The sequence below is a fragment of the Oryctolagus cuniculus genome, chromosome 18, assembly GCF_051225735.1.
Source record: "Oryctolagus cuniculus isolate XC-2025 breed Fujian yellow rabbit chromosome 18, ASM5122573v1, whole genome shotgun sequence".
Taxonomy (NCBI): domain Eukaryota; kingdom Metazoa; phylum Chordata; class Mammalia; order Lagomorpha; family Leporidae; genus Oryctolagus; species Oryctolagus cuniculus.
In genome coordinates, this window is record NC_142884.1 from 9,249,249 (window position 1) to 9,277,206 (window position 27,958).

Here is a 27,958-nt window from a genome sequence, read left to right on the forward strand (position 1 = left end):
TCTCCAGCCCCTCTCCCCTCCCCACAGGTCAGATCCCTCAGATCAGCCCCCAGACTAAAGCCATCTGTGGGCACATCAAGAATGACTTTATTAGAACAAGTTGATTCATTCTGAGAGGAAGAGTGTGGTGGGGGCAAGAGGCATGGAGTCACCACACAGACCCCGGGAGTCGGGTGAAAGCAGGCCAGAGCAGGGCAGCCTGCAGACTCGTTTATTTCAGTTGGTGCAGCAGCTTAAATAGCCAAGGCAGCCTGGAACCCAGGAAACCCCAAGGGTTTTAGAAGCTTCTGAGGAGCTAGAGACAAAGATGAAACAGATATCCTGTATGCCACAGTCTCACAGCACTCTGGATTTTCACGCTTGGCTCTACAGAGTGAGGGTTTGTGAGGATCGGCTCCCGCCCTGGGAAAGCTCTCATCCGTGTGTCGACATGTCGCTGGGCTCACCAGAAGCCCCCCAGCTCCCCCCTAGCCACCCCTGAGTTCCTCACAGTTCATTTTTCTATTGTTTGGAACTGCGTATGGCAGAAAAACTTGTATCCAGTTGTAGACGCACAGTCCAAGTCTGACTGCCGGTGGGGAAGCTGAGGTGGTAGAACTGACGGCAGGTCCCAGTGCTGGTCAGGAGCAGCAGCAGGCCTCCCTGAGGACCCAGCCCCAGTGAGACCGTCACAGACTGCCTCAGGAAAAGCTTCGCCAAGCGTGAGCTCGCAGTCCAAGAGGACAAACAAGTGAGGGCGCTGTGAGTGAGACTCAGGAGGTAAAACGTTGCAGCTTTGGGTATTAAATATTTTATGTATTAAATTTTTAATGTAATTGTTATATGCTTTTATATAAAGACATTCACAATACTTTTCTTTATGGGTTCTTGTTTTTTATTCTTAGAAAGCTCTTTCCTATGACAATAGTAAAGAAATATTCAGGGGCTATTTGTGGTGTAGCGGTAGAGCTGCCACCTACAGTGCTGGCATCCCACATGGGCGCCGATTCGAGTCCTGGCTGCTCCACTTCTGATCCAGCTCTCTGCTGTGGCCTGGGAAAGCAGTAGAGGATGGCCCAAGTCCTTGGGCCCCTGCACCCACATGGGAGACCCGGAAGCTGCTCCTGGCTCCTGGCTTTGGATCAGCCCAGCTCTGGCCCTTGAAGCCATCTGGGGAGTGAACCAGCGGATGGAAGACTGTGGTGGAATGAGAAGGCCATGCCAAGATGGCTGCTGGCAAGCAAGCTCAGTTACTCAGGAACAGCTTTGGAAACCACATGGCAACGGAGTCTGCCTGGCAACAGGCTGTGATTGGTTAGGGCATAGACCACCCCTTGACCGGATTGGCTGCCTTGGCTATTTAAGCTGCTGCACCAACTGAAATAAACGAGTCTGCAGGCTGCCCGCCTCTGGCCTGCTTTCACCCGACTCCTGCGGTCTGTGTGGTGACTCCATGCCTCTTGCCCCCACCACACTCTTCCTCTCAGAACGAATCAACTTCGACAGAAGACCTCTCTCTCTCTCTCTGTGTGTGTGTCTCTCTCTCACTGTGTAATCCTGCCTTTCAAATAAATAAATCTTTGTTTAAAAATTCACCCACATCTCTTACTAGTGAGTTATGTTTTCATAACTCACTGTGGTCCTTGATTCGTCTGCAGTATGTTCTGATCCAAGGACCTAATTTCTCCCAGGTGTCTTGGCAGATGTTCCAACCCAATCATGGAATAATTCATCTTTCAGCCACTCGTGTGAAATGCCACCGTGCGTCTCCTCGAGCTGTTTTGGAGATCTGTTCTGGAAGGACCCCGTTTTATTTTTATTTTTTTAAACATTCATTTACTTGACAGAGTTACACAGAGGAGAGGCAGAGAGAGAGAGAGAGAGAGAGAGAGAGAGAGAGAGAGAGAGAAAGAGAGGTCTTCCATCCGCTGGTTCACTCCCCAAATGGCCTCAACGGCTGGAGCTGCACTGATCCGAAGCCAGGAGCCAGGAGCTTCTTCCGGGTCTCCCACGCGGGTGCAGGGGCCCAAGGACCTGGGCCATCTCTACTGCTTTCCCAGGCCATAGCAGAGAGCTGGATCAGAAGTGGAGCAGCCGGGACTCGAATTGGAGTCCATAAGGGATGCCGGCACTGCAAATGGCGGCTTTACCCGGCACAGCGCCGGCCCCGGCCCCGTTTTCGCTCCTAAAGCTTCGTGCTGTGTGGACTCTTGACAGCATAGTGGGTAAGATAGCGCGAACCCTGGAATGGGCTGCCTGCCTTAATACCACGGTTCCTCCCTCCCTCCCTCCCTCCACGCGGTGACGTCATCGCCACTAGTCTAAGTCTGCCTAGCAACGGATGGCGTCACTCAGCACCCCACGGGTGAATGTGCCTGGTAAGTGGAGCTGACCTCGGGGATTGGAGAGAAAATCCTCCAAGGAGCCAGTGGTGAGGGTGGGGACCTGCGTCTCACACCTGAGTGCGCGCGGCTCCGGGTCTCAGATGTCGGACCGTGGGGCAGGGCCCCCCTCCCCCGGCCGGAGGGCTGGGTCGCCGCCCTGGCACGGCGTGGGCTAGAGGGCCTGTGGCGGGTGACGAGGATGTAGGCCCCTCCAGGGCGAACTGACTGCGGCGCAAGGTGGAAATGGCCCCTGGCCCTGGCCGTGGCTCTAGCGGACTCGGCCCCGCGGTCGGTCGCGCGCGCTGCCCCCTCCCACCGCAGACCCCGCCCCAACCGAGCTCCGGAGAAGGCGACGGGTCTCCTGCGGGCTCGTGCACGGGTGGCAGGTAAAGGGGGCGGGGGCGGCTCCCGCTCTGGACCCGACCTCTCTCTCTCTCTCCGGAATTGAGGGATCCAGGACCCCCGAGTCTCGGAGGGGAGGGGCAGGGCAGAAGCCAGTGGGTCCATCTCCTTCCCTCCTCTTCTCCTCCCACTCCAGTCGTGGGTGGACCAGCCCTAGACTCAGACCGCCCCCCGCCCGGGGTGCGTCCTGCGCTGACTCCCAAGTGGACTCCTGGTACTCTCCGTCCGCCCAAGGAGTGTCTTGGGGCCCCGGGGCCGGCTGCCACTCCCGTGGTTCTTCGGAGCCTGGAGGGGAGACGGTGCAGCGGGAGGCGAGAGAGGCCGGGGAGACGCCTCCCGCAGCTCCGGATCCGCGGCTGTAGCAGAATCTCACGCAGGTACGAAGTCTTGGGAGGCGGGGAGCCGGGGGCCGGGCTGGGTGGCCCTGGGACGTTTGTATTACTCTGGAGTATAAGCAGGTATTAAAAGTCGTGTTTTTAAAATTTTATCTGAGACACACACGCACAGAGCCCCCACCTGCTGGCTCATTCCCCAAATGTCTGCAAAGACCAGGGCTGGGCCAGTAGGTGCAGGAAACGCAGTCCAGGTCCCCGGTGGAACCCAGTCACTTGAGCCATCATTGTGGTCAGGAAGCTGGGGTTGGAGCTGGAACTGGGAACTGGGAACCCACTGGAGTCGTGTTTTCGAAGAATCTTTCACGAGCTAGGGGAGTCCTCACGACACAATGTTTATATGGTCAGTACATCCAGTTTATAGGGAATGCACACATAGGCTCATAAAGTGTGTATTAATATACTTGTGTCCTGTATTTAAGTTATCCAATATACTCTATAATATCTAACTTGTTTCTAGCCTATACATAATATATAAATATCTAATTTGTGAGACATATATGCATTTTATATAAAGATTTATTTATTTATTTGAAAGTCAGAGTTACAGAGAGACAGAGAGAGAGAGAGAGAGAGAGAGAGAGAGAGAGAGAGAGTCTTCCATCCGCTGGTTCACTCTCCAATTGACTGCAACGGCCAGAGCTGTGCTGATCCAAAGCCAGGAGCCAGGAGCTTCTTCTGGATCTCCCACGCAGGTGCAGGGGCCCAAGGACTTGGGCCATCTTCTACTGCTTTCCCAGGCCACAGCAGAGAGCTGGATCGGAAGTGGAGCAGCCGGGACTCAAACCAGCGCCCACATGGGATGCTGGCCCATCAGGCCAGGGCGTTAACCTGCTGCACCACAGCGCCGGCCCCAAGACATATATGCATTTAATGATACACATGATTTGCTGTTTTACAATTAGTGCTTTTTGAGTCCTATTTTTAAAAATTTGCCCAGTTAAACTCAGACATTTTCATGTGTTTGGGATCTCTTTTATGTTAACTTTTTTTTCTTTTTTTTTAAGATTTATTCATTTATTTGAAAGTCAGAGTTATGAAGAGAGAGGAGAGGCAGAGAGAGAGAGGAGAAAGGAGCGAGGAGAGGGGAGAGGGGAGAGAGGGGAGAGGAGAGAGAGAGAGAGAGAGAGAGAGAGAGAGAGAGAGAGAGAGAGATCTTCCATCTGATGGTTCACTCCCCAACTGGCCGAAATGGCCAGAGCTGTGCTGATCCAAAGCCAGGAGCCAGGAGCTTCTTCTGGGTCTCCCACATGGGTGCAGGGGTCCAAGGACTCGGGCCATCTTCTACTGCTTTCCCAGGCCACAGCAGAGAGCTGGATCAGAATTGGAGCAGCTGGGTCTCTAACCAGCGCCCATATAGGATGCTGGCACAGCAGACGGCGGCTTTACCCGCTACACCACGGTCCCTCGTGTTAACTTTCACATGTGTGTGGAATCACCCCCCCCATCTAGCTCCAAAATATGTTCACCAACTCTGCACCCATTTAGCAATAGTTCCCCACTTCTCCCTCTCCCCGAACACCCCCACACCCAGAAACCTCTCGTACACTCTCTGTCTCTGCATTTACCTCATCTAGATGGTTCACACGAATGGACTCACTGCTTGGCCTTCGTGTCTGGCTTACTCCACTGAACCAGTGCTTCCAGGGCTCACCCCCGTGACGGCATGTAGCAGAACCCCACCCCTTCCAGGGCTCACCCCCGTGACGGCATGTAGCAGAACCCCACCCCTTCCAGGGCTCACCCCCGTGACGGCATGTAGCAGAACCCCACCCCTTCCAGGGCTCACCCCCGTGACGGCATGTAGCAGAACCCCACCCCCTTCCAGGGCTCACCCCCGTGACGGCATGTAGCAGAACCCCACCCCCTTCCAGGGCTCACCCCCGTGACGGCATGTAGCAGAATCCCACCCCCTTCCAGCCGGCTGCGGAATAGACGCCACGGGCTCTCAGGGTTCCAGCCAAGTTTTAGCTTGAACAAATACTTCATCGTTTGCCGCATGCCCTTAGACAAGCTGCATACAGCTTCGGTAGAATTTCCACAAGCCGTCCTGGAGACGGGGGTCCATGGAGCTGCTCACGCTGCCTCCAGAGGGAAGCTTTTTAGTTCTACCAGTCCCCGTGGCCCACCTCGGAGCAAGGGGACCAGAGTGGAGAAGACTGAGGCTAGGAGGGCAAAAGCTCGAGTGACGGTGACGGACAGCCAGGTGTGGGAACCTGCCCAGCGCCCTGCGTGCATCCGTCTGGGCCCATGTTTTCCAAGTAGACCAGAAGGAGTGTTGAACGTTGACCGTGCCCTTGGCCCTCCGTGTCCACCAGGTCCACCGGCCAGAATCCATTCGGACAGGACCGATGTTACCTGGTTGAGGACGTAGCGGGTGCTGCCGGAGACCCGTCCCCGAAGCCTGCTCTGCTCGGCGAGCCCAGGGTCCCCTCAGGAGTTCCGGGCCTGCAAGGAGAAAGCCATGGAGCCCTATGAGGAGTCGTCCGACGTGACGGTGGACGAGCCCTCCCCCAAACTCTGCCCCTCCAGTTCCCTGTCCTGGATGTTCAAGGCCAAGGAGATCCGGGCTGCCAGAGTCCAGAACTACTTCACCCAGAGCAAGAGAACCGGCACCGTCCTGACCTCCGTCGCCTTCTCCATCGGGATGGGCAGCCTGTGGCGCTTCCCCTACCTGTGCCACCGCAACGGAGGGGGTGAGGCGGGGGCCCAGAGCCCCAGAGGAGGGGCCGGCCGGAGGGGCGGGGCTCCGGCTCAGCGCTGCCCGCCCCGCAGGCAGCTTCCTCCTGATCTACTTCCTCATGCTGCTGTTCCTGGGGATCCCCCTGCTGTACATGGAGATGATGATAGGACAGTGGCTGCGGGTGGACAACGTCCAGGTCTGGAAGCGTCTGGTGCCCTGGCTGGGCGGCCTCAGCTACGTCAGCATCCTGGTAAAGGAGGGCCGCGGCCGGGCATCCCCGCCACGCCCCCGCCACGCCCCCGCCACGCCCCTCAGGCCCTGCCTCCCCCGCCCCGCCCCTCAGGCGCCCTGCCTCCCCCCCCCGCCCCCGCCCCGCCCCTCAGGCGCCCTGCCTCCCCCCCCCCGCCCCCGCCCCGCCCTCAGGCCCTGCCTCCCCCCCCCGCCCCTGCCCCGCCCTCAGGCCCTGCCCCCCCCCGCCCTTGCCCCGCCCTCAGGCCCTGCCCGCCCCGCCCCGCCCCGCCCTCAGGCCCTGCCGCCCCGCCCCGCCCCGCCCTCAGGCCCCGCCCCCCGCCCCCCCAGGCGAGCCTGCTGGTGAGCCTGTACAACAGCGCCCTCACCTCCTGGAGCATCTTCTACCTGGGCAACGCCTTCCACCCCGCGCTGCCCTGGGACTCCTGCCCACTGCTGAAGAACAGCAGCGGCCCCGGTGAGGACGGCGGGCAGCGGGCGGGGAGGACGGCAGGCGGCGGGGCGGTGGGCGGCGGGAGTGGGAGGGGGCGTGGGCCCTCTGGGGCAGTGGGAGGGGGGTGAGCAGCGGCCCTGGTGAGGACCGGCGGGCGGCGGGCAGCGGGGCGGCGGGGACGGCGGGGACGGCGGGGCGGCGGGGACGGCGGGGACGGCGGGGCGGCGGGCGGCGGGCGGCGGGCAGCGGGGACAGCGGCGGGCGGCGGGCGGCGGGCGCGGAGGACGGCGGGGACAGCGGCGGGCAGCGGGGACAGCGGCGGGCGGCGGGCGCGGAGGACGGCGGGGACAGCGGCGGGCAGCGGGGACAGCGGCGGGCGGCGGGCGCGGAGGACGGCGGGGACAGCGGGGGCGGCGGGCGGCGGGCGCGGAGGACGGCGCCCAGAGCCGGGTCCCCTGCAGGCTCCTCGTGCCTGCACACCGTGCCGCACCAGCACTTCTGGTACCACAGCGCCCTGCAGGTCTCGGGCCACATCGAGGAAGAGCTCCAGGCCCTGGTCCTGACCCTCAGCCTGGGCGTCTTCGCAACCTGGCTCTTCCTCCTCTTCATCCTGCTCGCGGGCATCAAGATCTGGATGTCGGTGGGCCGGGACCCCGCCCTCCCCGCCCTCCCCGCCCCTCCCTGCCCCCTCCACGCCGGTTAGCCTCCGCGGAGCCGGTGGGCAGCGCCTGTCCAGCTTCCCACTCAGAGTGTTTTCCTCCAGTCCCCGCTGTGAGCCCGCCCTTGTCACCAGACAGACCACGCTCCCTTCCCGCGGACAGCAGCTACGGCAGCCACGCGTGTCCCGAGGGGCGCTCTGGCTCACTGCCTGCACCTCCGGCCCCTGGCCCCCACCGTGGACGGCCCGCCTGCTGCCTCTGGTGCCCCCCTCACCCCCCACAGGGCCACGCCCCCTCCCACTCCCCCACAGGGCCCACGCCCCCTCCCACCCCTCGCACTGCTCACACCCCCCCACTCCTCCCCCATGGCTCACCCCCTCCCACTCCCCCACACTGCTCACCCCTCCCACTCCCCCACACTGCTCCCCCTCCCCCCACTGCCCCTCCCCCCCACGCCCCACACCTGACTCGGCTCCGCCCGCCCCTGTCAGATGCTCATTTTCCAGGTGCTGCTCCTCTACATTCTCCTCGTCTGCTTCTTCATCCGCGCCCTCTTCCTGGAAGGTGCAGCCAACAGCCTCAGAAGGATGATCACCGCAGAGGTGAGGCGGGCCGGCACCCGGGCCCAGCCCCAGCCTCCCAGGCCTCCCTCCTTGCTGTCCGCCCCTCGGCTCTCCACCTGTGGTGGTCCCACTTCCCTGACTCCTCTCTCCACCCGCAGCTCTCAGCCTTGGCCTCCCTGGACCTGTGGCGCCAGGCGGGCGGCCACATCCTCTACTCGCTGGGCCTGGGCACGGGCACCATCATCACCTTCTCCTCCTGCAAGGCCGGGAGTGACAGCTGTGTCAGGGTGGCCTCCTTCGTGGCGCTGGTCAGCCTGCTGACCTCGCTGCTGGCCACGTCCATCATCTTCCTGGTGCTGGGGTTCTGGGCCTCCACGAGTGGCCCTGCCTGTGTCGAGAAGTGAGTGAGTGGTCACAGCCCCGCGAGTAGGAGGACAGCCCTCCCCACCCCTCTGGGCACCCGTCCGCGCACCGGGCCCTCCCGTTCCAAAGCTCCCCATAACTGGAAGGGCATTCCAGTTCTCCTCAGAGAGAACACGGGTGTGCCTGCCCTGAGGCTCCCACCTTGCACACGGAGTGAGGGAGAGTTCAAAGCCAGGTGCTCAGCTCGCCGGGGAGGCCGTTCCAGCACCTGGCCTGGGCTTGGGCTGCAGATCCGAATCCTTGGGGCAGCCTGAGACCCCTGTGAGACCCTGACTGGCGTCGTCTTGGGTGCATCCTGGTATCAGGACCAGGCAGAGTTCTTGTTTTCAGTTAGGCTGCACTGAAGGGGGCGGAAGTCCATGCTTCCATGATAGCGGCCATTAAAATATATACATAAATTATATATATAATTAAAATAGAATATATGTTTGGTATATATATATGTATATATAGTGGCGTGCAAGGTGAAGCCTCCACCTGCAGGGCCGGCATCCCATACGGGCACTCGTTCAAGTCCCGGCTGCTCCAGTTCCCATCCAGCTCTCTGCTGTGGCCTGGGAAAGCAGTGGGAGATGTGGAAGACGCCCAAGTGCTTTGCTTTGGCTCCTGCACCCGCGTGGGAGACCCAGAGGAAGCTGCTGGCTCCTGCCTTTGGATTGGCCCATCTCTAGCCATTGTGGCCATTTGGGGAGTGAACCAGCAGAAGGAAGACTTCTCTCTGCCTCTCTCTCTAACGCTGCCTCTAAAATAAATAAATAAATCTTTAAAAAAAAAAAAAAGCTGAAAAGAAAAGCTGGATTCGTCAAGATGAAAAACTTCTCAGCCAAACACCGTGAAAACAAGTAGGCAAGACCAAAACCAGGAGAAAATCATGCAATAAATGCACACACACACACACACACACACGTATGTAGGTATATGTGTGTGTGTCTATGTATTTGTGTGTTCATAATAAATTAATATTTTAAGAACTGAAACTCAACAATAAGAGGACAAAACGAAACAGCTGAAAACTTGAGTGTAGCAGCGACGGATAGGCGCGCTGGACTGTTCTATGTCGGGATTTTCGAGAATCACCCGTCTCCAGCACAGGAACTCCAAGCAAAGTCCCGCGAGGTCTCACTTTGACACTGACTGGAGGGGCTGGCGCTGTGGCGCTGCAGGTGAAAGCCCCGGCCTGTGGTGCCAGCATCCCATACGGCCGCCGGTTCAAGTCCCGGCTGCTCCACTTCCAAGCCAGCTCCCTGCTAATGCACCTGGGAAAGCAGCGGAAGATGCCCAAGTGCTTGGGCCCCTGCACCCGCGTGGGAGACCTGAGGAAGCTCCTGGCTCCTGCCCTTGGCTTGGCCCAGCTCCAGCCGTTGTGGCCACCTGAGGAGTGAACCAGCGGGTGGAAGACCTCTCTCACTATCTCTGCTTCTGCCTCTCTGTAACTCCGCCTTTCAAATAAATAAATAAATCTTTAAAAACAAAACCAAACCCTGTGCGGTGGGCACCGCCCCAGCTCGACACTGTCCAGCAAGACAGCCCCAGCCACACGTGGCCACGGGCACTTGAAGAATGGCGAGCACGGAGAGATGGGGCGGAGGGACTTAGTTCTGAGCTTCACCAGTGTGTATTTAAGCAGCCACGTTCATCTGATAGCTGCTGCACTGAACCAGGTTCCGCAGGGCCGACTCCTCCCAGCGGCGCCCCTCCCCACCGGGGGGCCTGCTCCGTGGGAGCCTCACCCCGCAGTCTGCCCTCACGTCCACGTGGCTGTCATCTCCCCGGGTGCCCCGTCTCAATGTCCCCTTTCTTTTCTTTTCTTTTTTTTAGATTTATTTATTTTACTTGAAAATCAGAGTTACACAGAGAGAGAGGCAGAGAGAGAGAGTCTTCCATCTGATGGTTCACTCCCCAAATGGCCACAACGGCCAGAGCTGCGCCGATCCAAAGCCAGGAGCCAGGAGATTCTTCTGGGTCTCCCATGCGGGTGCAGGGGCCCAAGGACTGAGGCCATCTTCCACTGCTTTCCCAGGCCACAGCAGAGAGCTGGACAGGAAGTAGAGCAGCCGGGTCTCGAACTGGCGCCCCTATGAGATGCCAGCACTTCAGGCCAGGGCGCTAACCCGCTGCGCCACAGCGCCGGTCCCATCAATGTCCCCTTTTCATAAAGACACCTGTCCTGTTGGATCAAGGACCCACCCTGCTCCAAGCTGACCTCATCCGAATTGCACCCAAATAAGGTCGCGTTTGGAGGTCCTGGGGCTTAGGACCTCGGCTGGGACCAGTGCAGGGCAGGGTTCAGGCCACGGCACTGGGGCCCCAGCCTGCCTCCACCTGTGGTGCTGTGCGCCGGCTCAGGCCCCCGCGCGGTCCAGGCCTCTGCTGTCCCCCTGACTTGCCGACAGAGAAGGGCCAGCCCCTCCCACCCTTTTTCTCCCTGCGTCCCCTGAAGGAACGTCTCCAATCTGATCAAGCTGGTATCCATGGGGGTGCTGCCTCAGGAAGCCTCGCCCCCCAAAAACCTGTCCACGTGCCCGCTGAAGTACCTGGCCTGGATCGCCAGTCTCCCGCAACGCCTCCAGCCTCAGGTCATACACAGGGCCCCGCCCTGCAGCGTCAAGAAGCAGACGGAAAAGGTGGGTGCGCGGGGCGGGGCCCCGAGGACCCTGGGGAGACGCGTGTCCCAGCAGCTTCCTGGGCCGCCCACACCTCTCGGCGGGCAGGTGGCGGCCGCAATCACGGGCCACCACGCTCGGAAGGCGGCGGGGTCTCTGCTGGGTGGACCTCGCCTGGGCACCCCGCCAGCCGTCCGCCCGAGACAGACAGTGCTAGCCGATCCCTGCGCCGTGCCCCTCTGCTCAGAGCCCCTGTCGCCCACAGCTGATGGAAGGCCCCGGCCTGGCCTACGCAGCCTTCTCCCAGGTCGTCTCGCTGTTCCCCAGCGCCTCCTTCTGGGCCATCGTCTTCTTCCTGGCCCTGATCATCACCGGCCTGGGCCCCATGATGCGGCTCCTGCAGAGCGCCGTCTTCCCCCTGCAGAACTCCGTCCGCGTCTTCACGAGGCACCCCAAGCTGGTCCCAGGTACCCGGGCTGTCCACCCGGGGAGCGCCCGCCCACCCCGCACCCCCCGAGCTCGCGCGCGGAGCTCAGCGCAGGCCCCCGCCCCGCCTCAGTCATCGTGTGCTCCGGAGGCCTGCTGGGCAGCCTCGCGTTCGCCAGCCGCGCCGGCAGCTACCTCGTGTCCCTGGTGGACGACCACCTGGTCCCGCTCACCCTCGTCGTCGTCGTCGCCTTCCAGAACATGGCTCTCGTTTGCATCTATGGAGCCAGGAGGTGACTTCCGGCCCAGGTCTATGAGGGCTGGGGCTTGATCTGCCCACAGCGCGGGGGAGCCCCACGTGGGAGCCGCCGGGCGGGGTCCCCAGGGGTCCTGGGCTGGGGCCGGCGCTCCCTGGGACGCGGGTTCCCTGACGGCCGCCCCCGCAGGGCCCGGGAGGAGATCTCCATGGAGCTGGGCTGCCAGCTGCCGCACCGCCTCACCTTCCTGTGGGGCTATGTGACGCTGCCCGGGCTGCTGGCCCTGCTCAGCGTCTGCCTCATCCAGCTGCACCAGCCGGGAGCGGCCACCTACGTGGCCTGGAACAGCAGCTCGGTGAGACCCCAGCCCACCCCCAGGACAGCCGCCAGGCCTCGCCCCCACCCCCACCCCCGCTCCCCTGCCCAGCTCCTCTCCTCCAACGCCGCACCCCTCTCTCTGCCCCAGAGCCAGGAGGCACGGCAGCCCTACCCGAGGAGCACCCTGGGCTGGGCCACCTGCCTCAGCCTGCTCGCCCTCCTGCCCCTGCCGCTGCGGCCCCTCTACCACTGGTGGAATCACCAGGACCCCTCGGTCGCCGACGCCTGCAACAAGCCCCTGTCCAAGAAGCCTGCGCTGTCCCCCAAGCCCAAGCCCCTGCCGTGGGCCAAGCTGCAGGGGGACAGCCTGAGCCAGGGCTCCCAGGACAAAATCTACGAGAGCTCCTCGTTCAGCCTGCCCCTGGTCACCTCGGCCTTCTCCATGGTCAGCAGCAACCTGGCCCTCTCCAGGCAGGCGAGCCCGGCCCTGCCGGCCGCCGAGAGCAGCAGCGGGCAGCAGGCCGAGGCCCCGGAGGGCGCGGAGGAGGCGCCTGCCCAGTGACCCGGCGGAGGCCGTGCGCGGGTGCCCGTCGCTCGGCCTCGGAAGGAGGTGGACCGCCCGGCAGCTGGTTCTCCCGAACAGTGCCGGTTCTGGTGCACGGAACCGCCGCCCTCGGGTGGGAGGACTTGGAAGAGGAAGCCCACTCAGCTGCTCGCCGAGCCGGACCTAGGGCGCCATGCTGGCACGGTGGGCGCGGACGGAGACGGCCCCCACTCGCCTCCCCGCCGGGTCAACGCCCCCGCTGCCCTCCCAGAAGGGGCGGAGCCAACAATAAATGGGTCCGGGGGAGCCCCAGCTTGGAGCGAGGCGGAGCGATCTGCGCCAGGGCGCGCATACCTGGGCGCGGCCGCGCCCCGCCTTAGGGACGCAGGCGGCGAGTTCCCGGGCCCTGAGTGCCGCTCTGGAGCCCCGCGGTGGGTGACTGGTGGCCGCGCTGCACCTGCGGGGGGATCGCTCTGTCCCACGAGTGCCGTCACGCGCAGGCCCGGGGCGCGCGGCCACCTGGCTTCCACGGGCTGCGGACAGGCGCCTCGGAGAGCCTGCATAGCGGGCGGTGACGTCGCCGCGCCCCTCGGAATGCCACAGTTAGGGCGGCCCCGCGGGGTGCAGGCTGCCCCCACCGAGGTGACCAGGAAGCCCCGGAGCCTCTCACTTACCCCAGCGCCTGCAGATGTCGCCACACTTGGCCGTCAGTGCAGAGACACCGCGCCCCCAGGAGAACCGCCGTCCCCGTACGCCGGGTGTGAGGGAAGTTCTTAATTTCCGCCCCCCCCCGTTTATGGGGCCCTGCGCTCGCTCTGGGGGTGACAGCCTGGGAGCGCAGCCCGGGGGCCAGCAGGTGGTGGGGGCTGGGCCCCTCTCCCTCCTCCCCTCACCCCTAGGTCTCTTTCCCCCTCTCGGAACCAGCGCAGACCACCTCAGCCACCACGGGGTCTCCAGGGGGCTGTGTGGGAGAGGCCGCCTGAGACCCCGTGTGCCCCGAGTGAGATCAGGGCTGGCTCGGAGAAGCTCCCAGGCCCCTCCTCGGTTTTTAAAATTTTCTCAGAGACAGAGTGCTCCCATCTGCTGGTTCGCGTCCCAAATGCCCACAGTGACCAGGAGCTGGGCGCTCAGCTGAGACCTATAGGGGGCGGGGGGCGGGGACCACCCACCCGCGCCGTCGCCTGCTGTCTCCCAGAGTGCATGGTGCAGGCAGCTGTGTGGGACTGCACCCCACGCAGGCAACGTAGCTGAGCCTCCAGCCCCGGGCCCCCTCCTGGCGCTGCCGTGGTCCGGCAGAGCGACAGGCAGGCCGGCCGCCGGGCTCCTTCACCAGGCCTCCTCCCCGAAGGCAGACGCCGCGGGAGTCTCAGAGAAGAGGACGAACAGCCCCGCGAGTCCAGGCGGCCTGCCCCCGCCTTTCTCTTCCTAAGACGTAGAGTTACAGACTGAGAGATAGAGAGGGGTCTTCTACTTTCCAGGCCGCAAGCAGCAGCCGGGACAAGAACCAGCGCCCGTATGGGATGCTGGCGCCACAGGCGGAGGCTCAGCCTCCTATGCCACAGCGCCGGCCTCTACACCCAGCTAACAACTGCTGGGTCACTCCCCAAATGGCTGAGGCCAGGAGCTTCTTCCGGGTCTCCCACGCGGGTGCAGGGGCCGAGCACTTGGGTCACCCTCCACTGCTTTCCCAGGCCACAGCAGGGGGCTGGGTCGGAGGTGGAGCAGCCCGGCAGGTGGCCACTTTCCCGGCGACGCCCCGGCCGCAGCCGCTTCTTAGCGGGGTGTAGCAGGCGGCTGCGTCCGGCAGGTGGCGCTGCGGCGCTGCCGTTGAGGCGTCGCCCTGGTTTCCTGCCGGTTCCGAGTTCTGCAGACCAGCGGCGCACGCCGGTCTCGGAACGGGAGACTCCCCCGGTGCGCGTGGGGCGTTCGCAGACATCGGTACCCCCGAGAGTGATGGCCGATACGCCGCACTGGCTGCAAGGGTCCCACCTAACAGTCACTTAGGGCCGGGGACCGTGGTCTGCCTCCCGCCCGCCGCCAGCCACGGAGGAGGTGGGTGCGGGGGTGGAGGACACGCTGGCTGGGGAGACAGCGAAGGCAAGGAAGAAAACCAAACCCCACGCTCCCTTCGGGCCAGCACCCAGATTCCGACCGCGCCGGCCCTCGGCGCCTCTGCGCGTAGCTGCGGATCCGGTCCGAAGCTGGGGCACCTGCCAGCTGGGCTGTGGGCTCTTTCCCGTCCGCTCGATGCTCTGTCCAGGGAGCGAGGTCCTCACTGCTGAATCCACTCGTCTGTTGTAGAGACGCCCCCGCCCCCCCCCATCACGGCCCTGACCACGGTAGTGCTTCCTCCTCTCCCCCTGGAGAAGACCGAGCGACACCTGGGGCACCACTGGGCCAGCTTGGGTCAGTCCTGCCGGCCCCCGGGCCTCGGGGGGAAGACGGTGGAGACCCTGACTCCAGACCCACCTCCGCTCGGCCTCCGAAGAGGGAACGCCTGCTGGGTCCCAGGAGAACTCTCCATCCCCTCCTCCTCCCCAGCGGGCTGATCTGGGGTTGGACTCCACCGCGGCTGTGCTGTGGAAGTCACCAGGTGACACGGGACCCCTGGGCGGAGGCGGGACTCCCACGGGGTCTGCGGAAGGCCGCTTAATCAAGGAGAACCTGACGACAGGATTCTTTTAAAAAAAGAAAAAAAAAATTCTGAAAGGCAGAAAGAGGGAGAGGGAGAGAGATCCTCCATCTGCTGGTTCACCCCCAAGTGGCTGGGGTTGGTCAGGCTGAAGCCAGGAGCCAGGACTTCAGCCGGGTCTCCCACGCGGGTGCAGGGGCCCAGGGACTTGGCCATCCTCTGCTGCCTTCCCAGGCCACAGCAGAGCGGATAGGGAGTGGAGCAGCCGGGACTCGAACCAGGGCCCATATGGGATGCTTAACCCCCGCCCCAGAACGCAGGCCGGCTACAGGATAACTGGTAAAGGGGCTTCCTGCCTCGGGCCTGTCGCTGGCCCAGCAGCCTTGGTGAGCTGCACGCGCGGGCACGCTGGCTCTTCGCGGGTCCCTGGGTGCCTTCCGCTGGAGCGTCTCTACGCTGCAGCCCAGACGGCCCTCGAGGCGGCACAGGCGCTGGCGGCCTAGTGCGGGCATCGCCCCCAAAGACGGCAAGCGGCCGGGCCGCCCGAGCGCACGCCCACGCCCACGCCCAGGACCTCGGGCCCGAGTAGCCAGTGTGGCGCCCGGCGAGCGAGGCAGGCCCGCGGCGTGGGCACCGGAGCGCCGCCTTCCCTCCGAGGGGCGGCCTAGCGTCGCCGTGGCCTGCGGGATCCGACTCACGCCTGGGTCTACACCCGGGAGAACGGGAGAGAGGAGCCCAAAGCTCCAACGACCCGGATGTCCCGCGCCGGGAGTCTGCTGCAGTGGGGGTGGATTTCTGAAAAAGCTTTATTTATTTATTTATTTATTTATCTGAAAGGCGGCGGGGAGGTGGGGGAGGGGGAGACAGTGAGAGACGGGTCTTCCGGCCGCTGGTCATCCCGCACGCGAGGGCCTGAGGCTGACCCCGGCTCCGGCTCCCTGGTCGCGCGGCCGTGGGGAGCAGCGGGGTCCCTGCCACTCGCGCTCCGACTCGGGGGCCTGGGGAGCTGCGGAAGCGGTGAAAACAAACGCAGGAGCGGGCGCAGGACCTGCAGAGGCTTCCCCAGGGGCACCGGAAGTGAAGGCGGCGACGCCGGAAGCGCGCCGTCGTGACCCGGAAGTGCATGGGAGGCCCGGAGGGCCTCTTCCTGCCTCCTCCTGGCGGGCGCCCCTCGCAGAACCGGCGTCTGCTGAGCTGACCAGCGCGCTGCGGGGGCTCCGGGCTGCCCAGGCTTCCGGCCGTGTCCCTCCCAGAGCCGCCCGAGCTGCCGGGGCGGTCATCAAGGGCGGCCAGGCCGGGGGTGGACGGAGAGGCCGAGGGCGGACAGACAGGCCAGGGGTGGACGGACAGGCCAACAGGCCGGGGATGGACAGGCCGGGGACGACAGGCCAGTGATGGACGGACAGGCCGAGGATGGACAGGCCGGGGTCGGGCGGACAGGCCTGGGGTGGACAGACACAGACAGGCCGCGGGCGGGCGGACAGGCCGAGGGCGGCTAGGCCGGGCGCGGTCATCGTGAGGGCGGACGGACAGGCCGGGGATGGACGGACAGGCCGGGGACGGACAGGCCGAGGCCGCCCGCGTCGCCGTCTCCGGCCCGGCGCTCCGAGCCCCCGGCTGGGGGACAATGTCCGGGTTCTGAGCCCCGGACGAGCTGGTCGTCGGTGCTTTGTCACGGTGTCACTTGTCCCCGGTCGCCCATCTTTACCAGGTTAGCGTGGGGGGCTACTAATTTCCCACTAATTAGACTTTCTAAGGACACAGCGCGCTTACCCACTCAACTCCGCGTCACCCACCCCTGCGGTCATCGCCGGCGGGGCACTCGGGTCCCGCCCCCCGTGACCGCCATCAGAGCCCTGCGGACGAGCGGGCGCGGTCTGGGCGCTGCAGGAGTCGCGTTCGGACACTCGTGGCAGACGGCTTTATTCCCCCGGGGTGGGGGGAGCTGTGCGTGACATCGGTGGTCCCTGTAGCCCTCAAAGGCCCCCCACAGGGGCGGAGTCGGGCAGCGGCCGGGGCTTCCGAGCCTGACCCCCCCTCCCCCCCCCCGTGCAGCCGATCCGGGAGGAGCCAGGCCCGGGCCGGGGGCCCCGCGGGGCGGGCCGAGGTGCGGCCGGTCTCAGGCTGGGCGCGGACAGTCCACTGGCGAGGCTCAGTCTGGGGGGGAGACGCACGGTGAGGGCCGGCGGCAGGCAGCCCGCCAAGCCGAGGGGCGCCCCCACCACACTGACCTGCGGGAGCCGGCGGGGACGGGGGCGGCGGCCCCCCGGGAGGCAGCAACGCAGAGCGGCCCAGCGCCTCGGCCACCCAGCCCAGCGCGCGGCTGCAGTACCGAACCTGGGGGCGGAGGGCGGCAGGGCAGGAGGCGGGGTCTCCGCTGCACCCAGCCCCGCCGCCCGCGCCGGCCAGGCCCCGAGTCCTCACCTCCCGCTCCAGCCCCTTCAGGCGCTTCTCGTACTCGCGCAGCTGACCCAGCTTCTTCAACGCCGTGTCCACCCTGCGCGCGGAGCGGTCAGGGGCCCCGCCCACCGGGGAAGCCCCGCCCCGGACTCCGCCCCCGACTCAGCAAGCCCCGCCCCGTGCCCACTCGGTGCCTGGACGCGCCCCGACCGGAAGCCCCGCCCCGGACTCCGCCTCCACATCAGCAAGCCCCGCCCCGTGCCTGCCCTCTGTGCCTGGACCCGCCCCGGCCGGAAGCCCCGCCCCCTCACTTCTGTGACGTGCGCTTCAGGCGCTCCGTGTCGCTGTCCCGCTTGTCCCGCGCACGAGCCAGCAGGAAGTTCTCCTTGTGCACCGACTCCCACGTCAGCAGCTTCCGCTCGTTTTCCTTGGAGAGGTAGATCCCTGGAGGGCGGAGCCGAGGCGTCAGGGCCCGCCCCTGGCCACGCCCCTCCCTTAGCGTGGAACCCTGACTCCCAGACTCCACCCTGGGCGTTTCCGGGGCACGCCCCGCCCCTCGCCGCCTAGGCCCCGCCCCCGACGTCGCGAGGCTCACGGAAATGCTCGGCGAATGCGGAGGGCGTCGAGGGCACGCGGCGGTGCTTGCGTAACCGCCTGAGCAGGAGGCGCACGTGGGAGATGATGATGAGGGGCGGGGCCAGGGCGGGCCGGGAATGGAATTCCCGGATGAGGCTGTAGCGCTGCGCCTTCCAGTAGAGGTCGCTGTTGCCTTGCACTTTGCCGAAGGTATGGCTGCGGAGGCCAGAGGTCAAGGGTCACCCGAGGTCGGGGTCAGGAAGCCACAGGCAGCAGGTCAATAAAGTCAAGTTGCAGGAGGTTACTATGTAGAAGGGTCAGAGGTCAGAGGCTGGGGTCAGACTCGAGTTCAGGGTCAGAGGTCAGACTGAAGTGGAGCCAATCCCGCAGCCTTGCAGGAATTAGGAGAAAAGCGCATTGCAGCGGCTGTGGGTAAGGAACTGACGAACTGGCGGATTCCTAGACACACAGGCGCCCCAGGCTGACGGCGGGGGTGGAGGTCTCAGGCCCCCTAAGCCGCAGGCCTGCGCTGCGGGGCGTGGACCAGTGGGCGGCGGCACTGACCCAGGCGTCCGCAGCGCTCGGGCATCCGCACGGACAGGCCTGCGAACTGCCCCCAGTGTGTTAGCTGCATTGTCCAGTGCAGCTTTTCCTTGGGAAGGAATGCCTGCAGCGCCGGCATCCCACAGGGCGCCGGTTCGAGTCCCGACTGCTACTCTTCCTGTCCAGCTCTGTGCTGTGGCCTGGGAAAGCAGTGGAGGATGGCCCAGGTCCTTGGGCCCCTGCACCCGCGTGGGAGACCTGGAGGAAGCTCCTGGCTTCAGATCGGCCCAGTGCTGGCCATTGCGGCCATCTGGGGAGTGAACCAGCGAATGGAAGACCCCTCCCTCTCTCTCTCCCTCTCTCTTTCAGTAACTCTGCCTCTCAATTCGGGTGCACGGGGAGGGCGGAGCGCGGAGCTCTCGGCGGAGCGCGGAGCTCTCGGCGATGCCGCTAAGCCCCGGAAATTGGGGGCCACACTGGGGGGCTTCTCTGCTGCTCGTTCACTTTTTAGCTTCCAGAACGTTCTAGCTGACAGAGTCGAGAGGCAGTGTCTGTATCGCTTAAAGCCGCCGAGGCCGGTCCCGGGGCGGGTGGGCACGCGCTGCGGGGGCGGGACCAGCGCTAGCCCCGCAGGCGTGTCGGAGCCCCCCAGGCAGTCGTGTCGGAAGCCCCGCAGGCAGGCGTGTCGGAAGCCCCCCAGGCAGTCGTGTCGGAAGCCCCGCAGGCAGGCGTGTCGGGAGCCCCCCAGGCGTGTCGGAGCCCCCCAGGCGTGTCTGGAGCCCGCAGGCGTGTCGGAGCCCCCCAGGCGTGTCGGAGCCCCGCAGGCGTGTCGGAGCCCCCCAGGCGTGTCGGAGCCCCCAGGCCCGCGCCGGCCGGCTCACCTGAACATGGCGATGAGCAGGTTGAGCAGCAGGATGTTGGCCACGAGCAGGAAGACCACGAGCAGCACCACCACCAGCCAGTTGGCGTAGGCCGAGACGCAGGAGCCGGCCTGCGGGCGGGGCGGGCGCGCCCAGAGCCCCCGCTCGGCCGAGCAGTTGGCCGGGTCCATGTAGGACACTGCGGGGACAGCGGACGTGAGGCGGGGCGGGGCCGGGGGCCACTCAGGCGCGGGGGGGGGGGGCCGGGGGCTCGGTCAGCGGGCGGGCGGGGGTAGTCAGGGGCATGGTCAGCGGGAGGGGGCCGCCCAGGGGCTCGGTCAGCGGGCGGGGGGGGGGGGGTGCCGGGGGCTCCGTCAGCGGGCGGCCGGTCAGCGGGGGCCGGGCCTCCCACCGTCCATGTCCTCCTGCGGGATCTGCCCGAAGATCTGCAGGTAGGGCCGGTAGAAGACGCGGCGCAGGACGCTCGGGAGGTCACTGCCCGGGGGCCGCAGGAGCCCCTCCGTAGCCACCCCGTAGGCCACGAGCCACACGCAGAGGAAGAAGAGGAAGAAGAACACGTCCTTCATCTGCGAGGAGAGGGAGGAGCCGCTGAGCCTGGCCCCGCCCTCCCCAGACCCGGCCCCTTCCACCTCCAGCTCCGCCCCTGCCCTCCACAAGCCCCGCCCATTTCCTCCAGCCTCCTCCAAGCCCCGCCCCTGCTCCGGGGAGTCAGGCCCTGCCCTCCCCAAGCCCAGCCTATTTCCTCCAGACCCGCCCTCCCACGCCCCGCCCCCTTCCTCCAGCAAGGCCCCACCCCTTTTCGTCTCCAGCCCCGCCCCGCCCCCCCCCCCGCCTTCCGAGCCAGGCCCTGCCCTCTCCAAGCCCCGCCCCAGGCCCCGCCCCTTCCTCCCGCCCCGCCCGCGCCCGCCTCACCATCTTGCTCACGATGACGATCTTGGGCCCCAGCTGCTTGTTGACGGTGAAGATGTGCAGCAGCCGCAGCGTGAAGACCATGAAGTCCAGGCAGAGGACCGTGCGGCCCAGGTTGTACAGGCTCGAGGTCAGCCTGCGTGAGGGGAGACCACGGGGTCACTGCGGGGTCCCCGGCGCGCGCCTGCTCCGATGACGTCAAAGGCTGCGAAGCCCCGGCAAGGAGAAAGCCCGGGGCGGGGGCAGCGGGCTGGGCCGACCCGGCTCCCTGCTACCACGCCTGAGGGCAGCCACCGAGGGCCGCCCAGGGCGCCTCAGCCGGGGCCAGTGCTGGCTGTGTGGTCATCTGGGGAGCGAGCCAGCGCACGGAAGAGCAGTCCCGTCGCCCCCAGCCTCTCTGCCTTTTAAACATGCACGCACACGCAGAGATGGGCACACAGACGCACACGGACACAGAGACGCAGACACACGCAGAAATGCGCACACAGACACACACACGCAGAGATGCACACAGACACACACAGATGCAGATGCACACACAGACAGAGATGCACACACGGAGATGCACACATAGACACACAGCAGACACACACAGAGATGCGCAGACACACACAGAGATGTACGCACACACAGATGCACACATACAGGTGCACACAACAGAGATGCTCACGGATGCACAGACACACGCAGAGGTGCACACACACAGATTCACACACACGTGCAAACACAGACACGCATACAGACACACAGAAGCAGACACAGAGAGGTACATACACACAGATGCACACAGACCACAGATACACATACACACACAGAGATGCACACATAGACACACAGACACACGCAGAGATGCACACATAGACACACACACGCAGAGATGCGCACACAGACGCACACCCAGAGAACAAAGTCGGGGAGCTGCCGGCACGCGGGCCAGCACATCCGAGAGGCAGACACGCATTGCCCCTGGAAGCCGGTCAACACAGACAAGCACCCATGGAGCAGGGGACGCGCTCCCGGGCTGGGGCAGCAGGCGTCGGCGGGACTGCGGCAGAGCAGGGTCCCCTCCTGCGCTGGGGCCTCGGCCGGCTCACAAGCCTGGGTGCACCACGGAAGGCCAGAACCCTTGGGCAAGCAGCTTCCCCAGCAGCTGTGACAGGTGCCGCACGCTGACCGTCCCGGGAGCAAGGGGCAGGGTCGCGGCAGGGAGACGACGCACGGGTCTGGCTGCTTGAAAACAGCCCGTTTCCCTGCCTTCGGCCGAGGACACCGACCACCTGGCTCACGTCCCCACCCGGCGCGCACGGCGTGGGTGCGGCTGAGCGGCCTGGGACGGACCCATCCAGAGGGCGCCCCGCGAACTGACCGGCCGGGGCACTCAGCGGGGCCAGGAGCAGACCCGCGGCCGGGATCGACGCCCGCGCCAGACAACGGCCAGCTGAGGCGACCTGGGAGTCCCGGCCAGGTGCTGACATCCGGGAGCCGAGCGAGGGCCGAACAGGAATTCTCTGTACTGCCTCTGCGTTACTCGAGAATGCGTCTCAGATGATTCAAAACGAAGGGGCTGCGTAAGTCCAAACAGGCGGGGGCATCCTTACCCATCCACCGGCAAAAGGGGAAATCGAGGAAGAGTGAAACCGTCGGGAGTGGCCTGACGTGGCCTCAAGGGGGCGCTCTCGCCCTGCTAGCCCGGGCGAGGCCAGGGAATCGGTCCAGTCGGGAGCGAACGCACCCTTTGGCCCACAGACTTTTACATCTGCGATAACAAACTTTTATTGCTTTGGAATAATAAAACACACGGGAAGAACCTGCGCGATCCGGAACTGGCAGAGTGAAGCCTGACTCATCGATAGCTCCGGAGGGGGCAGCCCCGCCGTCGGCCAGGACGTCCACGTGGCGCACGAATGCGGCGAGGGACCAGCAGGTGCATCACTGTTCCCCGCGCTTACCCTGGAGGCCTGCGCGGCCCAGCACAAAGCGAGCCTCGGGCCGCCTGAGCAAAGCCGTGGTGGGCGGCGGCGCGGCAGCCGGCCCTGGCAAGGGCCGTGACTGTGACCACGGGGCATCTGCCAGTTCTCGAAACGAGGGCCGGACAGCTCAGGCTCAAGAGGAAAAAAGGAGAAAGGAAGGGAAGGCACCTTAGCAGCGCAGGTTAGAGCCAGAACAGCCGATGTCGGCTGTGACGTCACAGCGCCTCGACTTCGTTCAGGAGCTGGGGGGGCTGGTGCTGTGGCGCAGCAGGGACGGTCACTCCCATAGGAGACGCTGGTTCCAGTCCCAGCTGCTCCACATCCCGTCCAGCTCCCTAGGCACGGCCTGGGGAAAGCAGCAGAGGACGGCCCAAGTGCCCGGGCCCTGCACCTGCCTGGGGGACGCAGATGAAGCCCCTGGCTCCGGCGTGCCCAGCAGTGGCCATCCGGGGAGTGACGCAGCGGACGGAAGACACCTCTCTCTCTCTCTCTCTCTCTCTCTCTCCCTCTCTCCCTCCCTCCCTCCCTCCCTCTCTCTCTCTCTCTCTCTCTCTCTCTCTCTCTCCCCCTCCCTCCCTCCCTCTCTCTCTCTCTCTCTCTCTGCTTTTCAAATAAATGTTTAAAAAAACAAACCATGGGCTCAAAGCAGAGTGCTGACGGCAGGATCTGGACACGCAGGGGCGTGTGACACGGGGAGAATTCCCAGAGTCCCCGCGAGCGGGGCGCCGCCCTGCGTCTCGGAGGGCGCCCCGGGCCCCGGCCGGCCGGCACTCACCTGCAGCCTACGCCCAGGAGGAAGCAGCTGAGGGCCAGCAGGTCGCACTGGTTCCAGGCGTCCGTGAGGTAGAGGTGCAGCCGCTGGCGCAGCGGGGCCTGGCCGGGCCCCGGGCCGCCGCTGGCCAGGCTGCCCCCGCCGGCGCCCAGGCCCTGGCGCAGCTCCTCGCACAGCAGCGTGAAGGCCCAGAAGTAGAGCAGCAGCTCGGGCGGGCCCGGCGTGGGCCGGAAGTCCACGAGCAGCACGCGGGCGAACAGCAGCAGGAACAGCAGGTAGCTGACCACGTTGCCCAGGAAGGCGGTCACCGGCGCCCCCCAGAAGTGCGACCAGCGGCGCATGCCCCGGCGCCACGGGGTCTCCCGGCAGCGATCCGGGGGCGTCGCCCCCAGCAGCGTCTTCTCAGGGGGGTCAGCAGGCCTGCGGGGGGCAGGGGGAGGAGCCTCAGCCCGACCTCTGAACTCTGACCCCGCCCCACTGGAAATTAAGCCTGACCCACCGCCGCCTTCTAGACTCTCCTCCTCCGTGCCCACCCTCAGACCACCAAAATCCACCGCCTTCCACGGGGACTTCCTTTTGACCTCTGACCCAAGTCCATCTTCTTTTGCCTTCACAACCTGTGGCCCAGGGCCGGCGTGTCGTGCGGCAGGTTAAGCCGCTGCTTCCACGCCCGCATCCCAGGCCTGAGGCTGGGTCCCCCCGCTCCCTTCAGATCTCCCAAAATCCTCCTAAGCAGTGGAGGATGGCTCAATGGCTCAAGTTCTTCTTCTTTTTTTAATTATTTTATTGGGGTCAGTGCTGTGATGTACCAGGTAAAGCTGCCACCTGCAACCAGCATCCCATGTGGGTGCCAGTTCGAGTCCCGGCCGCTCCACTTCCGACCCAGCTCCCTGCTGTGGCCTGGGAAAGCAGTGGAGGATGGCCCATGTCCTTGGGCCCCTGCACCCCCGTGCGAGACCCGGAAGAAGCTCCTGGCTCCTGGCTTCAGATCAGCTCAGCTCAGGCCATTGTGGCCATTTAGGGAGTGAACCAGCGGATGGAAGACTCTCTCTCTCTCTCTCTCTCTCTCTCTCTCTCTGCTTCTGCCTCTGCCCCTCTGTCACTCTGCCTTTCAAATAAATAAATCAATCTTTGGGGGGGATATTAATTTATTTATCTGAAAGGCAGAGTGACGGAGAGAGAGAAATATCTTCCACCCACTGGTTCAGTCCCCAAATGATCACAACGGCTGGGCTGGGCTGGGCTGGAGCCAGGAGCTCCCTCCAGGCCTCCCACGTGGGTGGCAGGAGCCAAGGACTCGGGCCATCTTCTGCCACTCTCCCAGGCGCACCAGCAGGGAACAAGGTCAGGAGTGGCAGAGCCAGGACTTGAACCAGCGCCCACACGTGATGCCGGTGTCTAACCCACTGCACCACAACGCCAGCCCTGGCTCATGCTCTTCCGTCTCCGCGATGTGGGAGACCCAGGTGGAGCTCCGGGCTCCGGGCTTCCGCCTGGCCCAGCCCGGGCTGCTGCTGGCCTTGGGGCAGTGAACCAGTGAATGAGCAGATGACAAGACAAGACCAAGACAAGACGCAGCAAGAACAGGCGACGCTAAAGGAAGGAGACGTGAGCGCTTCGGGCCGGGGCCTTGGCGCGAGAACAGGGAGGAGACAGTCCGGGTGTATCCCTCTTCACCCTCCAGCAGGGTGGGGTGCACGTGGACTGTTCCCTACGTCCGCTCCCGTGACCCCCACACCGGGGCCGCACGGGGTCCTGAGCCCTGCCCGGGCCTCCCCGCAGCGGCTGCAGGGTTCTGCCCTGCTTCCCGCACAGCTGGCCAGGGAGGGACCAAGATCTGCGTTCAAATCCCAGCTCTGCCCCACACCAGTCTCACCGCCGCCTTAGATGAGAGCCTGATGCCTCAGTTATCCCATCTGTAAATGGGGAGACCACAGGACCTATCGTATAGGGTGTCAGAGAATGAAAGGAATGACTGTCACATACCACGGCTGACCAACCAGTGCGAGTGGCCTACAGCTCGTCCCCGCCGTGGCCCCGTCGGTGAGGGCGGGAGCCCCCGGCCGGCACGCCGTCACGGCGCTGCCTCAGCAGCCGGCCGCTCTCCTCTCTGCTTGGTGAACAGCTGTATTCTCCGTACACCGTCTCAGAAAACCAGCTGTGCCCACTCGTTCCAGGCTGGCCTGTCTCACGAGGCACACAGCCGGTCCTACTGACGCCTGCGCCCTGAGCGTGTCCCTGACAGCTCCAGAAACCACCTCTCCTGGGGGCACTGGGGAGTGAGGCCCAGCCGGGCCCGTGGAGGGGGCTGGAGTGGAGACGGAGGCTGCAAAGCCTGCTCTGCTTCCCCGTGGCTGTGGACCCAAAGCGCTATACACGCGCGGGCACACACGCATGGCCACACGGCCGCGCCGGGGAGGACAGAAGACCCCAGGAGTGGCCCTCAGACCCTGGCCACGCCTTCTAGGTGTATTTCTTTTCTTTGAAAGGCACAGAGGCAGGGAGAGGAGAGAAAGAGGAGAGGGAGACAGAGAGGGATCGTGCTATCTGCTGGTTCTCTCCCCACATGTTCGCAACAGCCAGAGCTCAACAGTCCAGGTGTCCCCTGTGGGCGGCAGGCGCCCAAGTACTTGAGCCATCACCTGCTGCCTCCCAGGTGCACATGCGCAGGAAGCTGGACCTGGGAGCGGAACCGGGTCTCGAACCCAGGCCCTCTCATCTGGGATGTGGTGCCCCACGTGGCATCTTCACCACTGGGCCAGAACCCAGATGTGCCAGAACCCTAACCCTACCCATTTTCGCAGTGAAGCCCTCCAGCCGGTCAATCTGCCACTGGGGCGGGTGGTTCGGGACCAGGAGAGCTAGGATCTAAGGAGCTGCCGGATGATTTGCGTCTGCTGGGGAATACGGGCTGAGGGGACCCGTGTCGCCTCCACGCGGAACGTCTGAGTCCGGGCCTGGTTCGCTGTCTCCTCCCTCTGCCGGGAGACCAGCGACCAGCAACGCCCTGGCTGGGTTGGGGACACTTGGTCACCCCAAGGTGGAGGCCACGCGGAGCAGCGCTGTGGTCACACCACAAACGGCCTGGGAGTGAAGGTCTGCTCCGTGCCTGTGAGCCAGGGTGAGCTGAGGGTACCGGAAGTGCGTGCACTGTACCACCCTCCCCAACAGAGCAAAGAGCGCGCCAGGCGCTTCCCCCGCGACCACGGGGCTGACTGGGGGCTGCGCCCACTGCCCCTGCCCAGGGGACTGGGCTCGTGTCGCTGGGCCAGGGAAAAGATCAAAATTCAAAATCTGATTTCTCCTGCACGTCGCCGTACAGAGTCCCAGCGAGAACCAGTGGTGTGGTCCGCAGCCTACCCAGCCGGCCGCCGAGACTTCTAAAGGTTTTGCCACTGCCGCTCCGCCCGGCCTAAGCTAAGCCCTCCTATTCACCTTCATCTCACGGCGCTCAAAGTCAGGATTTGAACCCAGCTCCCCGGGCACCCTCACTATGCAACACTGTCAGACGTGCGATACGCACTCTATTTCCTGTTCCACCTCGGTGAGTACTGACACAGTCACTAGCAGAAGGGCCCTGGGGTCAGAGAGCAGGTAGGTAACAGACCCCGCATGGATCGGCCCCCACCCGGCTCCACTCGCCCTGCAGGGGTGGGAGCGCACGAGCACTCTTCGGTGGCCAAACCGAACCTTGCGCCGAGCTTTGACACCTGGCATTCTGGGAACTTCCTGGGTACCTTCAGCGGCTCTCTGGGGCCATCGCCTCCTGCGGCCCAGTTCTCGCCTCTGGCCTTGCGGCCAGTCCCTCACGGGACACGGAAGTGACACGCGTGCTGCGCTGGCCGGGCCCCACCTCCCATGCTCACGCCCCGGGGGCGCACTCACCGGCCCGGCCCCTCCCCATTAGTGTCCCTGTCCAGGTCAAGGTCCAGGTCCAGGTCCCTCTGCGAGGACTCCTCCTCTGACCTCCTGGAAGGGAGGGCGCACGGCGTGAGAGTCGGGAGAGGGAAGCGGACTTCACCCAGACACGGCCGAGAGAGAGAGAGAGAGAGAGAGAGAGAGAGAGACAGGCGGTCCTGCAGCCGCCCCACAGAGGCCTCTCCCAGAGCTGTGATCCTTAGAGACACCCCCGAGGGCATCCCGAAGCCTCGCCTCCCGGCACAGTCCCTCCGGGAGAGGGAGAGCGCCGGCGTCCCTAGCGAGGAAGGCGCTGGTCAGGGCCAGCGGGAGAGGTGTGCAGCAGTGAGCAGCCAGGAGAACTGAGGGCCCCCCTCATGCCGACCTGACCCCTGGGGACTGACCTGAAAGCGATGAGGTTGGTGTAGATGAGTGGGGGGCAGAAGAAGGCGAGAACCAGGGCCCAGATGGGCGTGGTGCTGTCCATCTCCCCCCACCACTTCTGTGTCAGCAGGGACTGTGGGATGTGGGGAGGGTCAGGAGCCTGCATCTCCCCCCCCAGCCCCCTCCCTAGGACCCCCAGCAGGGCTCGGGCCGCAGCTCCACAGCACCGAGGCTGTGTCCACGCGGGGACTGTAGCTGTGGGAGGCGGGGCGGGCGGGGGTGCTGGTGCCCAAGGCAGGACGCCTGGCCCTGGGCTGGGCACGTCAAGGACTTCGGCGCACTCACGCCTGGTTCACCGCCAGCAGCGAGGGTGTGTGTCACACATGACACAGAGAACATTAAGGAAACGGGGCGAGGACAAGCAGGAAGCGGCGAAGCAGCAATCCGTGGCTCCAGCCACAGAAGGCGAGGGGCTCAGATAATCTGGAATGGCAGCGCGGCCATTGCCGTGGGCGCGGGAGAGACGGGCGCCGCGGGATTCCCGTGGGGTGGGCGGGACTCCCTGTGCCTGTGCCGAGCGCCTGCCGCCTCACACGTAGGAGACTGAGTGATCCAAACGTCACACTGTCGGGGCGGGCAGGGCGCGAGAGCCTTCCCACGGGAAGTGGGACTTCCTTGA

The 27,958-nt window shown here is 64.8% G+C and overlaps 2 protein-coding genes across 6 annotated transcripts in view; one reads left to right on the forward strand and one right to left on the reverse strand.

The window, feature by feature from the left end:
* The first annotated feature begins 5,043 nt into the window (after nt 1–5,043).
* LOC100350471 (orphan sodium- and chloride-dependent neurotransmitter transporter NTT5) lies at nt 5,044–13,955 on the forward strand. Of its 2 annotated transcripts, XM_070063100.2 has the most exons (11): nt 5,044–5,853; nt 5,933–6,090; nt 6,420–6,546; nt 6,984–7,162; nt 7,673–7,783; nt 7,903–8,144; nt 10,608–10,791; nt 11,036–11,237; nt 11,330–11,489; nt 11,643–11,808; nt 11,920–13,953. In XM_070063100.2, the coding sequence occupies exons 1-11, from the start codon at nt 5,622–5,624 to the stop codon at nt 12,331–12,333; spliced, it is 2,175 nt and encodes a 724-aa protein (XP_069919201.2). In that variant the 5' UTR covers nt 5,044–5,621; the 3' UTR covers nt 12,334–13,953. The 2 variants fall into 2 exon arrangements, with proteins under 2 accessions (XP_069919201.2, XP_089176711.1); XM_089320585.1 differs by lacking the exons at nt 5,044–5,853; nt 5,933–6,090; nt 6,984–7,162 and having other exon boundaries at nt 6,414–6,546; nt 11,920–13,955.
* Nucleotides 13,956–15,752: 1,797 nt separating this feature from the next.
* The window catches only part of TRPM4 (transient receptor potential cation channel subfamily M member 4), a 30,631-nt gene continuing 18,425 nt past the window's right edge, over nt 15,753–27,958 (reverse strand). For 2 of the 4 annotated variants that reach the window (XM_070063096.2, XM_089318973.1), the window contains 11 exons: nt 27,300–27,412; nt 26,884–26,967; nt 23,002–23,418; nt 20,260–20,392; nt 19,739–19,913; nt 19,348–19,525; nt 17,943–18,139; nt 17,659–17,791; nt 17,372–17,444; nt 17,179–17,284; nt 15,753–17,104 (listed from right to left, as the gene is read on the reverse strand). In XM_070063096.2, the coding sequence (XP_069919197.2) occupies nt 17,100–17,104; nt 17,179–17,284; nt 17,372–17,444; nt 17,659–17,791; nt 17,943–18,139; nt 19,348–19,525; nt 19,739–19,913; nt 20,260–20,392; nt 23,002–23,418; nt 26,884–26,967; nt 27,300–27,412 (1,614 nt within the window). In that variant the 3' untranslated portion in view covers nt 15,753–17,099. Of the gene's footprint in view, nt 17,105–17,178; nt 17,285–17,371; nt 17,445–17,658; nt 17,792–17,942; nt 18,228–19,347; nt 19,526–19,738; nt 19,914–20,259; nt 20,393–22,064; nt 22,359–23,001; nt 23,419–26,883; nt 26,968–27,299; nt 27,413–27,958 lie in introns of those variants that run through there. The other 2 variants (XR_016224619.1, XM_089318972.1) reach the window with 2 other exon arrangements.

Bases quoted from the DNA above. Each gene is read 5' to 3' on its own strand.
- LOC100350471 (XM_070063100.2), top strand. From the start codon at position 5,622: ATGGAGCCCTATGAGGAGTCGTCCGACGTGACGGTGGACGAGCCCTCC. The intron at 6,091-6,419 runs GTAAAGGAGGGC...CCGCCCCCCCAG, and splicing joins TCAGCTACGTCAGCATCCTG to GCGAGCCTGCTGGTGAGCCT. The intron at 11,809-11,919 runs GTGAGACCCCAG...TCTCTGCCCCAG, and splicing joins TGGCCTGGAACAGCAGCTCG to AGCCAGGAGGCACGGCAGCC.